Source organism: Anolis sagrei, chromosome 1 (assembly GCF_037176765.1).
Source record: "Anolis sagrei isolate rAnoSag1 chromosome 1, rAnoSag1.mat, whole genome shotgun sequence".
Taxonomy (NCBI): Eukaryota; Metazoa; Chordata; class Lepidosauria; order Squamata; family Dactyloidae; genus Anolis; species Anolis sagrei.
This window is the reverse complement of record NC_090021.1, coordinates 25,778,255-25,791,706: the sequence shown is the minus strand read 5'-3', so window position 1 is coordinate 25,791,706 and position 13,452 is coordinate 25,778,255. Positions and strand designations below refer to the sequence as shown.

Genomic DNA, 13,452 nt, shown 5'->3' with positions numbered 1-13,452 from the left:
ACAACATTTTCACTATCCAGCTGTAATGGAATATAATGTGATCCACTGCAAACAAGGAAAAGTTGAACCTTTCTTCACCCCTCGCATTTCTAGGAAAATACATTCCAGTACAGTAAAAATGTGGATGTTCCATTGTGCTTTTGAGTAATCAGTTCATTAGACACTTTTGGCCCTTCCAGCCACAACTCAATATCTGCCTCTTGCACTTTACCGTTGTCCCTGCCTTATAGTTGTATGACTCTAATTGACTTCACTCTTCTAGCCCAACTTATCACCTGGCTCCTGCACTTTTCCACCAGCCCTGTCCTTGCAACTGCATTGCACAATCCCTTGCCTTGCCCCTTAGCTCAGTATATGGCCACTATGTTAGGCTATTGGTTATTTTTGATAGCTTTGTTTTATGATGTTTATGATGCTTGTATACATAAATTTTTTATTGTGTCAAATTTTAATCTCTGTTTGTCACCATGTAAGCTGCTTGTCACCATGTAAGCTGCTCCGAGTCCCTTCAGGGAGATGGCGGCAGGATACAAAAATAAAGTTGTTATTGTTATAACATTCATTATGCAAATAGTCAACTGGGATCCTAGATAGAAGTATTTGTCAAAAAATCAGACCTGATTTATCAACGGGTCAATACTGTACCTTAACTCTTATATATATTTTTAAAAAGAACCATCACTTTCTCTGAGTAGCAAAAGGCAAAACCTTAGTCCAGAAGACCTAGAAGAAACACTGATCCTCTCTACCCTCTGTGCTGCAGTGTTGCATCTGGCCTTTTTTAATGCCTCAGAGGGAAAATGGCACGGGTAGGGGTGGCTGGCTCCATAAGGCAATGCTGGTGCTTTGCCCTCTTCATGAGGTCATAAAAATCCATAATTTTAGCCTCAAAATGTGCCCTCAACTTGTGTATGAGGTCAACTTATTCATGAGTATATAGTATGTTGTGATCAGATAATGTAATCTTGTTTTTTAAAATTCATTGCTAGTAGGCAGGACTGGCATTTGGGAAGAAAGAGTTCAACTATTTTCTTCACACCATATTCATGATGAATATCACACGTTCCAGTCAGGTAATTCCTCCCACAGGAGAAACGTATCTAGGAAATTCATGGGTACTTGCTAAAAGGAGAGGACACCAATGAAGGAGATCCTGCCCCCAGACCACTCACATTACTTCTTCAATACTTTGGCTCTAAGGCAATCTGTGAAACCCATTTGGGTTGGGAGCACCAAAATCAAGCCTAAAGAAAGGTGAGATAATAATTTGTTAAGTAATTCTAGGGACGTTTCTTGGCATGTGGGAGATCTTTGTGAAGAAACGCAGTGTAAAGGGAAATTTTGAATCACTAAAGACATAGAATATGCCCTAAAGACCTGCGAATAGTCATTGATCCTTGTTACATGTCCACTGGGTACTTGGAGACGTGTGTGTTCCCTTCCTTTTTGTGCATAATTGTTCACAAGGACTGCTAATATTAAAGCAGCAAAGATAAAACTTTATTTCTCCTTAAATGTTGATGCCTAGCATCTCTCCCCCCCCCCAAGTATTTATAGTTCACCAAGGGCCGGACAATGGATTCTGTTGCTTCCTGACCCAGCGCACATAACTGGGTTCCTGTTTCCTCTTTTATGAACTCTCTGACCTATGCACTGGACTATGGACTCTGCTACTACCCAACCCAGCGCCCATCACTGGACTTCTGCCTTTTCTTATTGACTCTCTGCTTCATGAACTGTTTGCCCCATCCCTGGCCACGAACTTCCTTCTGGTGCTTGCCTTAAAAAGCAAGCAGCCTCCGTCTCCACGCACCTTTGCCAAAGGACTATGAGATCTCCAGTTTGCGTTAATACAAATCCAATATTGTAATAAACTTAGCTTGGGATGGGGATGGGATTGCCTTATGAAATATATGAAATGTATGTATGTAATGAGATATCATGTAGAATGTACTGTGTTTCCCCTCCTCCTCTTTGACCCCTGCCCCAAAAGGAATGTGACCTAAGGATTACTGCGACAGGGAGGAAACCCTTTGTCCTCCCGAAAATGGTTCATATTTACATTTGCATGGGCCCGTGATTGATCCCTTCTCCTTGCATGCTTTCAGAGCAGACAGCAGGCAGGAAAGGGTCAACAGAAACTTAGGAAGAAGAGACTGATTAATTCACCCAGATATTGTTGACCCTCCGGGTGGTCCGATATCGATCTAGCCCATTCAAATCACTCGCCAGACCCATCAAGGACAGGAAAGCTCTTTGTTTACCAAATATCACCCTTTTTCCGCCCAGGACAAAGCCTGCATTCCAGCAGGCAGGAAATCCAAATCCCATCATCTTTCCCCTTTGTCTGCAGCCGTCCCGCCCTCCTCGCTCCTGATTGGCCCAAACTCAGAAGCGAGTGGAGGGCGCCCATTGGCCCTCCCGAGGCACAGGAACGTTCTGATTGGCTGAGAGCCGAGGCGGGCCGCCAAGCCTCCTCCCAGCTGTTCCAGCCTCAGGCAATCAGCGTCAAGCCGGCCGGCAAGGGGCGGCGGGAGTTTCAAACTGCTTTCTTTTGTCCTGTACTGTATAAAAATGCCTGAAATCTTTGTATCTGGATGCTTGCAGAGGAATGATTCCTGCAATGCATCTGATCTCAGCTGAATCACAATAAACGCCTCGGTCACTGAACCTCTTCAGCCTCCGGTGGGATTAATTCTTAATATTTTTCATTCTTTGGATTGGCTTTCGCTGGCAGCTCACCGAGGTTTAAAGACCCCTTTAGCGGTCTTCAGGGATCTCTCCCGCTGGGAGACCCTCCTAAAAGAGCTCGATATCAATGTCACTTCCATTTTTACACTCAAGTGTCAAATTGTTTAGCTCTTGGTACCTGAATTGAGCTGAATTATAGCTCTTCAGCTATTTGAATGTTTTGCTAGTAGCTAGCAAAATATGAGCTCAAGACAAAAAACGTACCCTAGCACCTCTTCCTCTCTCAGGCCCAAGATGAGAAAGAGAGCACTCAGGAGAGGGAGGTGGCAACTACTCTATTTGCAGTTTGAAAAGTGTAAGGAGCAGAAGTGAAACCCAAGGAAGCCTGGGGGCAAAAAACAACAACAACAACAAAACACCAAGATGAAATTAGAGGAGAGTTGTGGGAAAAGAAGAAAAGTGTTGGCAGAGGTGGAGGTGGGGATTATTGCGGTGGAGAAATCAACAAGTTCTTTTTCTTCATGGCTATGTCACACAAAGAAGATACCAAAATACTTTTCGGTGCATCTCTTTGCTATAGGCCATGTCAGAAGGGATATATAAACTGTGGCTGCATGCTGTTGTTCTGCACTTTTCACATCTACCAACTGCTTTTTAAAATATCTAGAACATAAATTTGGTTTTAACACTTTCTGTCTTACATTGACTATATTTACAGGTGATACCAACCAAAGATTCACAGAGGATTCACACTAAAGTAATTTTTATCATCTTTTATGAGGATACTTCTTGAAATTGAGGCCTCCAGCACTCAGGAGTCAAGAGAACAAACAATAGCTTAATGTGTTGTTATTTATATATTTGTATTTGCAATGTGGCATGGAAATTTGCCAAAAACTGTAAGCCGGTCTGAGTCCCCTTCGGGGTGAGAGATAGTGGGGTGTAAATATAGTATATAAATAAATAAATAGCAACCAACTGCTGGTCCAGCCAACTGCTTATTGCTTGTGTAGGTACATGCACATGCCTGCAAACAACCTATTGAATTATAGTGACTCTATGAATTTCATAGGATTTTCTTAGGCAAGTAATACTCAGGTAGTTTTGCCACCCCCCCCCCCCCCCCCAAAAAAAAAAATAAAACAGAGTGTACAGCATCTGGTATTCATTGGAAGTTTCCAATCAAAGTACTAACTGGTCATGCTTAGCTTCAAAGATCACAAGGAACCTGGTGTCTTTACCATGCGAAAATCAAATACATATTGTGAGCATGAAATGGACACGCTCTATTGATCTCAGACCTTATTAGAGTTCAATTTTTTGTAAAGGAATATTGATCACTAAAATGTTACTTTAAAAAATATAAATGATTACTTTGGAAAACTATCACCTTCTATACCTCCTGAGAAGCAAAGTGTCCAGTTTTCAAAACATTGTTTTCCAAATGTTTATATTTAGTAATTTTATTCTTAAACTTACTTAAAACCTACTACTATTTAGCTTTCTACCTCTGAGTAGGTTCCAGAGTTACTTAATTTTTCTTTGACTAATTTATCTTGATATCTTTCAAAATCTTTTGATTTCATAAAATGGAATGGGCACTAACCTATCCAAACTCTCTTTATTCCAATACTGTACCATGTCTTGAAACACTACCACTCCTGAGATAAACATATCCTTGCCCTCTCTTTAGGTCTTCCTCTCTGTATTTTTTTCAAAAGGAGAGTAAATAATTTCTTGATACTGTGAATTTTTCGGGCTGTATGGCCATGTTCCAGTAGTATTCTCTCCTGAAGTTTCGCCTGTATCTGCTAATTGCAACATTCACACTTGCTTTACAGACAAGGGCTCTTTCTCCCACCCTGGACAGAAAGATAGATGGATACACACACACACACACACACACACACACACTCCACTTGCCTCACCTCCAACAGACTTCCGAAGATGCCAGCCATGGATGCAGGCAAAACTTCAGGAGAGAATGCTACTGGGATATAGCCATAAAGCCTGAAAAACTCACAGCAACCGAGTGATTCTGGCCATGAAAGCCTTCAACAATACCGTAAAGGATTTGTTCGTTACATGCTCCTAACTTTTACCCTCAACTTATCCAAACATCAAGAGAAAATCCATAATTTTGGTCCCAAAGCCTGCTCTCAATTTACACCTGAAATTGACTTATATATGAGCATATTTGCAACAACATCTGGAGCTGCTTTGACTGTGTCACTCTAACTAGACTTAAGAAACATAATTCTTCTTTCTCAGAAGCCAACCACATTGAGTTAGAACATCAATATATAATATTCTTCCCCCTCCTGGAAATGGTCTGACTGTATATTAATGTAAAACTCGGTTTCAAAGGAACAGAGATACATTTACAGCAAAGCTGAACCACATAATCCGTTTAAGAACTCTTTCCCCTTCTGCTTGAGTAACCCTTATGATTCCTGTTAAGAGAGAGCAAGGAAATCAACATTTCCCTCATTCCTCATTCTTTTTCAGTTTACACTTTTAATGTTGTTCTATATCACTTCAATAGTCAACAATGCTAGATCTAGCTTGGAAACAAATCAGAAAATTAATTATGGTGCAAAATTAGTGAGGACTGGCACTATTATATAGGATGTGTATATGTATTTAATTTATGGAATGCCAAATTCCATGAATTTCACAGGGTTTTCTAAGGCAAGGAATACTCAGTGAAGTGGTTTTATCAGTTCCTTCCTCACATCATTGGTGGTCTTACATCCAAATTCTAACCAGGACTAGTCCAGTTTAGCTTCCAGGATCAAATAGAATCTGATGCCTTTCAGGCATTGTCATAAAGGACAGAATTAATGCAAATCCATAACATTTGTGAATACATGCTCAGAAAATTATCTCAGTGAAAAAGAATGACTTTGTCGGAGATGCTGTCCATTGTAATTATTTTTCCACAAACAAAAAAGATTACAAAAAATCCATTAGCTGGTGAAACATGTTTCCTTCTAAAAGATATATTCCAATTTATTTCATTCCCTAGCCGTGTTAGCGAAGGCTAATGGAATTTGTAAATCTACAATAAACGGTAACACAAGTTGCCCATCTCTGCATTAACTCAACTTCATTGTTTCCACCAATATGACCAAAGTTAGTGAGATGACTAGAGAAGACTGATCTACTAAACAGATTCTACAGCCATCACTAACAGACATGTGGACTACAGCAATACCATTATCCATAGTATGGTAGCTGGCTCAGGTAGATCATGAGAAGAAGAACCCTCCATTCTTATCCTTCTGAGCCACTGGCAGCAATTATGCCTGCCACACATACCTATTCTATGACATGCATACGAAGATGCCACCTCTGCTGCATTTGCCTCAGGGGACAGTCAGAAGGTTCCGGGGAAGAAGCAGCAACATGGCGTTGAAGGAGAGAACTGTACAAAACAGCCTCCTCTGGGTCCTCTAGATTAATCTACCCTTCACACATGGTGGAGGACACTGTCCAGTTGTATCAGTTGTAATAAGGCTCACCTGACACCTTTGTTGGGCTGTGCCTATGGAATAGCAATTGAACAAGGCATCTTATATTTCACTTCAAGAAAAAAAAATATTGTGAGCAGAAACATGGCTGTCTCAACCAATGTGTGTGATTCCTTGGAAAGAGTCATGGCCAGAAACTGGCCACACCATGAAATGATCACCGAGACAAAAAACTCTATATTGAAAAATATAATATTTTCAAGTGTGTTGGGGTGTATTTATTGAATGGTAAAAGGCCATTCCTGTCCCAAAAAATTATGGATCTTAGGGAAGTTATAAAGTTGACTCCTTAGGTTATTCTTTTCAGATATAGAACAATGCAGATCAGAGTACAAAGGTGCCATCAGAAGTGGCACCTTCGTATGACGTGGTACTAACTCGTGACCCACTGGCTGTTATCAAGTGTTCAGGAAACAAACAAACAATTATAAACAATGCACACAATTATGGTAAGAATTGTTGCCCGCTCATACCACATAGCTTGAGATATATTGCTATAGAAGACAATTTGACTCAGAAGGAATTCAGAAAATAGTTACGGTATATATAAACAGCGCTAACTGAACTGAAGAATGATGTTGTGAACACTCAGATTTAAATATAACCCTTAGTTTTCTGTCGCTAATGGAATTGCAATTATATTACAATGGACCCCCCAGATCCATGGGCTTCAGATCTGTGGATCATCAAGTCCTATACATAAAATGGAAGTGACGTGAATGCAGATGTGCTGAAATATTTGTACCCCATCATCATTTTATAAAAAGGAATGCGAAAATCCACTTTTTGTCGTCTACTGTGTTTTTGAAACTGAATCTGCACAGATCCAGGACATTGTCCCTATCTCTCACTGACCTTTGTCCCTAGTCCTCACTAGACCAAGAGGTAGAGTGGCTTCTAACAGCACTGAAGTTCCTCTATATGATTTTTACTGACAACAAAGTAACATCTGGGAAAGACTAAAGGGTTGTGATTCTAACATTGTCACCTTATTTTTCCTCCTGTATGATTTTAACATCTTTGTTGGTTGAATAAGCCAGTGAAACTTCGAAAGCTTGAACTATACATTTTATGCTTTGGAGTTGGCCAAATAAAATTATCACTGCTTTGTGGATTTTGGAGTTTGTGGTATTTAAATTCAGTTATCACTTCAAGCAAGAGTAAACTCACTGAATCAACTGCTGCACTGAAAGCTGGATATACATTGCCATATAATCCAGTTCAAAGCAGATAATCTGGGATCAGAAACTGGATTATATGGCAGCGTAGAAGGGGCCTAAATTGCCAGTTAGGTAAATCTTACTGTTTAAATGGAGCTATTATTATTATTATTATTATCTATTTATACCCTGCTTTATCACCCCCAAAAGGGGTTCAAAATGGCTATAATATTTTTGGGGAAAATATGTCATTTTTACAAGAACACTGTTCAACTTTTTATCATTTGAAGAGACAGCTTGAGACCTTCCTCATACCACCAAACAAACTGTTGGCCCCCTCACTGACATTGTAAAAAAATCAAACTTTTTTCATCAGGTGTTCTTATATTGTTCATTTTAATCATTCGAATGTTAATTTTGGAAGGCTATTAATAGGGACAGGATCTCCTACTCAAATCCTCTTTGTCTTTCATATGCTGTTTTATTCTGAGTTTTATGCTGTTGTTATATGCTTAGGTATTTTATTCAATTGTATTTATATTGTGTTTAAATTCATGTTTTGCTTTTAGGCACCTTGTGCCTTGTGTAAGCCACCCCAGGGAGATGGTGGCGGGATACAAGAATAAAGTTGTTGTTGTTACTACTACTACTACTATATTTGTGATGTGCCCAGAGAAAGGGAAGGAATTTTTACATAGTGTTTGTACACAAATGTGAAAATGCCAAAAAGATGCTTTGCCACAAGTAATAACTCTGAAATAATATTTGTGGAATCCAGAAATATGGAATAAACAAGTACTCACCTGAAGTTGCATGACAACATAGTTAAACTTCTCATTCCTGCCACAACCAATAAATCTGCAAACATGATCTTTCCCTGCAATGAATGAAGACAAATATCACAATATGTAATCAGTCAAACCTTTGACAGATTGTGTTTACTATTCAATCAGGAAAGCAGTTTTCAAATTGTCTTCCAGGTACTCATGGAAAGATCAGTAATAGTAGAAAATAAAACCTCACAACCTCTGAGGATGCTCGCCACAGATGCAGGCGAAATGTCAGGAGACAATGCTTCTAGAATATGGCCATACAACTCGAAAAAACCTACAACAACACAGTGATTCGGGCCATGAAAGCCTTTGACAATACCGTAGAAAATATGTTTTTAAAAATAGCTTGGCAGTATTAAGCAGCAAGGGAGTGTTTTTTACTCTGTATCCTCAATGGTATTTAGAATCATATAATCATAGATCTGAAAGAGACCACATGAGCCATCTAGTCTAACCTCATGCCATGCAAGAAAAGCACAAAGTAGCCCTGACAGATGGCCATCCAACCTCTGTTTAAAAGTTTCCAATGAAAGAGCTTCCATCACACTCTGAGGCAGATAGTTCCAGTGCTGTACAGCTCGTAGGGTCAGGAAGTTCCTCCTAATGTTCAGGTGGAATCTCCTTTCCTGTAATTTGGTCACACACACAAACTAAGCAATGTAGTGTATTTCTCTGAATGTAGTGTATCCCCAGAAATCCTGTTCCAGAATATTCTGCAACATACCAAGTTTTCTCAGTTGAAAAACTGTTTGGAATCGTGAAAATAAACCGACCTGAAAAGCACTATGATGGAATGGTCATGTATTCCATGATGGAAGCAAGTTAAGCAAGTGAACAAAATGGGTTAGAGTACTATAGCAAAACACACTAGACCTGAGAAGGTGAGAATTGCTAACAGCATAACAGATAAATAAAAAGGAACAACACAGTTTTGTCTATTACTGGCTCTACATTTATATAATTCAGCACTTTCTGATAGAGATTTCCCCTCAACTCTAAACTCTATTCCTATCGGGTTCACCAATACCTGAGCTTTTTTTGCAAAACAAGATATAAGGAAATGGTGCTAGTTGTGACTGGACCACAGCTCACAGAATCCTTAAAAATGAAGCCAGTAGTGCAACAACTACAGAGTCAATGTTCAGAACTAGTTAACTATATGAATCGTCATCTAAGAGCTGAAGAAACAATTCTTCAGCAGAAACCACTGAGGACTGAAACACTATCTGGACTGCAATGAGAGAATATTTTAAAAGCAATACAAATCCACAAATAAACACAATCTGAATTTCTCCTTTGTTCTCCTTAACAGAATTGTTGGTGCTAGTAGCTTCTACTGAGGAGAGATTGCTCCTGGGACATGGCCATACAGCCTGGAAAATTCACAGAAACGCAGCTTCTTCTTTACTTGTGTGCACAGGTCTAACAAAATAATATTGGCTATATTCCTCACAATGTCAGATTTCACAGCAAGCCACAAAACACAACCTTGCACAACAATGTTATCTCCTACCTTGTAGCTTTTTTAGGACAGCCACCTCCATCTTGAGAACTTGCTTTGGTTGCTGAGCTGACTCCACCTTCAGTGCCACATTCTCACGGGTCAAGAGATCCATTGCTTCATAGATCTCCCCAAAGCCTCCACCACCAATCTTCTTCAGCTGAACAAAAACAAATCATTGTCACACTTATTACTCCAAAAAATTCCCAAATTTACCTTGTTCACAGGGTCAATCCACAAACTACTGTAACAAGAGATATTTGAAGGATAATATCAAAGCATAAAATTGTAGAAGATTATCTTCATGTTCAAACCAACTAAAAAGTGCCTTCACAAAACTCAACCCCAAGCCAAAGGGCTCCACCTAAAGATATAATGGGGGGAAAATAATTAAGGATTTGTGGTCTCAATCCTTGCATCATGTATCTTATTGAAACACTGATATCCTGCTTTTCTCATAAAAAAGCAGCATGCAGTGTGGGATAAACATTAAAAATATATAAAAGCAATAAATTAAAACAATCAACAGAGGACAGATAGTTGGCAATTTGAATTCTCAAACTCTCTCTTACACACAAACACACGCATGCATGAACACAGTCAGAATAAAACAGTATACAAAGGCATGTTGTAGCACCTGAGAGATTAACTAAGGCAACAAGTTAGTAGCATAATCTTTCATAGACTTAGGGTGCATCTACACTGTAAAATGGATACAGTTGAGACCACTTTAACTGCCTGGTTACATACTATGGAATTATAAGAGCTGTAGTTTTAGAAGATGTTTGGTCTTCTCTGCCAAAGAGTCTTAATGCTTCACCAAACAACAAATTCCAGGATCCCACAGCATTGAGCCAGGTCACTTAAAGTGGTGTCAAACTGTATTAATTCTTTAATGCAGATCTGTGGTTCTCACTGTGTGTCTTCAGATGTTTTGACCTTCAACTCCTAGAAAGCCTAACAGCTGGTAAACTGGCTGGGATTTCTGAGAGTTGTAGGCCAAAACACCAGGGGACTCACAAGTTGAAAACCACTGATGTAGATGCACTTCTTCAGATGCATCGAGGAATCAGATTTTGTCTATGAAACTTATGCTACCAAACTTCACTCCATGTATTTGAAGAAGTTTGGTTCATATATGAAAAAATATGACACCAACTTTGGTTTTTCAGTTAGATTCCAACATGCTACAAGATTCTTTTGCATACTGATATTTTGAAATTTTGTGTTTTGATTTGTCTGGTAAAATATGGTTTCTTCACATCAATCGTGCTTTGTTATTTTGTTTCTTCACTTTCTTAGGTGGGAATTGTAATTTGGGTATTTTCTGTTGTAAATCCAAGAGTTCTGAGTCTCTCTGTCTCTCACACTCTTTCAGTCTCAGAAGAAGGCAAAGGTAAATCCCCTATGAATTAATTCTACCAAGAAAATGCTGGATAGGGTTGCCTTAGGGTCGTCATGAAGCAGAAATGACTTGAAGTCACACAACAACAAAATTAAGTTGATTATGTTATACTACTCAAGACAAGATTTGTTGTAAACAATACAGGTTGTTTCAGTCGAAATCTGTGGTTTACCTTATATGCTCATATATAAATCTAGAAAACCCAAAACCTGGGTGAACTTACACATACATCAATGTGTCTACTGTACCTTAACTCTCTTCAAAAAAAATGAACCATCCCCTTCTCTGAATAAAGTGATGTCCATAATTCAGGAGACAATGCTACTGTCAATTTGTAAAATAAAATAGGATATATACACCTCATACACACATATATAGCCCCCTAAACAATCTTACACTGGTTAATGCAGGCTTGAAGTAAAATACTTGTATACTTCTGCAAAATGCTCAAATTTATTTGAACACAGACAAAAGAGGTAGTGAGAATAAATAACTGAAGATAACAAAGGTAAGGTGGTTTCTGGGCATGGTCTGAAGAGATTGAGCCCACCTGTAACAGTGTTGTGCACCATCATACGTTAAAGAGAAAAGACAACTTTTGATAGACTTTTTGTAATAGGACTATCTATGTTTGTATGGGGAGATCATTCAACAATTATGATTTATTATTAATGGGCTATAATATGACTTATTTCAACTAATATATATATATATATATATATATATATATATATATATATATGTTGAAAGAAATTCCTATCTTATCACCCTGGAACAAAGTTTACCTGGGTAACTGGGGAAAGGGACAGCGATGGTGTTAGTTGTGAGGGCAAAAGCTCTAACTTCTTACCATGGTTTCCTCGACAGTCACAAGAGTTTATTATCAAGATTGGTAAGACTGAGTGCTCAGCTCTCACATATCACAAGTCACCTTCAGGACATCTTATTGCAGTTAAGGCCCAGACTATTTGAAAAACCACATCTAGGCATACAGACCAGCTCAAGCATTTAGATCTGCAGAGGAGGCCCTGCTCTCAATCCCACCCCCATCTCAAGCGCAGTTGGTGGGGAGAGAGCGGGCCTTCTCTGTGATTGCTCCCCACCTCTGGAACTCCTTCCCTAAAGAATTAAAAATGGCACCCTCTCCTTTAAAAAGCTTCTTAAAACCCACCTATGTACCCTAGCTTGAGGAGAGGAGGAAGATTAATACATCTTTATACATACCCTCGTCTGCTTGTTGGACACCTACCTATCTTCACTTGCTGGAAGTTGTATGCCATCTTGGCTTTAATATTTTTAATGTTATTTTAAAGATTTTTAGAGGTTGTTATGTTGTAAATGTTTGTGATGTATCATGTCTGTTTATTTAAGTTGCTATTTTATAATTTTATTGAATCTGTTTTTTACTCATTGGTTTTATTTCTTATTACTGTTTTGGCATTGAATGTTTGCCATTGTGTTTATTTTTCTGCCCTGAGTCCTTCCCAGGGAGATAGGGCAGGTTATAAATATAATAATAATAATAATAATAATAATAATAATAATAATAATAATAATTCCTTGTCAAACTTTCTACACAACTCTCTGCATGATTAGCCTTGAGCAGGTCCAAAGGCAAAAAGCTGCACTCATTACTAGGGAGCTAAACACACACACACTGTCTTATATTGTTTCCCTGATATAAGCAATAAAACCACTCTCATCCAATTCAATTCTTCACCAAAGGATAAATGGAAGTAACAGGAAAGAAGCAATCTTGTCCAGCTGACCCATAAATGGACTGGATTGCTGGGACAGGGATGAGGCAACTTCCATCATCATAGTATATAATGATTCACTTGACCTGGGGCAAGACTTTACATAATTAAGGCTTACTTGTGTGTGAAACCAAGAAATATGTATGGCTTGAAAGCCACCTATAAAAGGCAGGGCAGAGGGAGACAGAAAAAAAGAAATTTCTATGATCAAATGAGAAATTGGGAATCTCTGAGAAGATGTGAATTGAAGCAACCTCTTTTCCTCTGATGTGTTCCCTTCATCTTTATCTCTGCCTCTTTCTTTGTTATTTAAATAGCACTGGCATGTTTCTGTTCATAGCTCTTTGAAAACTATCATAGATTCTTCTATGGCATTATCTTTTGGCTTTTGACCAAACTTTTGTTTTACCTCATTCTACTCCTCACTATCAGAAACATCTGTTAATGTAAATCCATAATTGTCAGAATCAGTGTGTCTTGTTGCTGCCAACATCGTTCACAGCAAGGGCAAATAGAAATATAAATAGTGTGCCTGCATGGTCTCAACCATATCCAATTTAGCTGGTAAAAGA

The 13,452-nt window shown here is 38.8% G+C and overlaps 1 protein-coding gene across 2 annotated transcripts in view; it reads right to left on the bottom strand.

The window, feature by feature from the left end:
• The window catches only part of TTBK1 (tau tubulin kinase 1), a 140,455-nt gene that overhangs the window by 70,022 nt on the left and 56,981 nt on the right, over window positions 1–13,452 (bottom strand). For both annotated transcript variants that reach the window (XM_060754421.2, XM_060754422.2), the window contains exons 3-4: window positions 9,731–9,878; window positions 8,188–8,261 (exon numbers count right to left, since the gene is read on the bottom strand). In XM_060754421.2, the coding sequence (XP_060610404.2) occupies window positions 8,188–8,261; window positions 9,731–9,878 (222 nt within the window). The remainder of the gene's footprint in view (window positions 1–8,187; window positions 8,262–9,730; window positions 9,879–13,452) is intronic.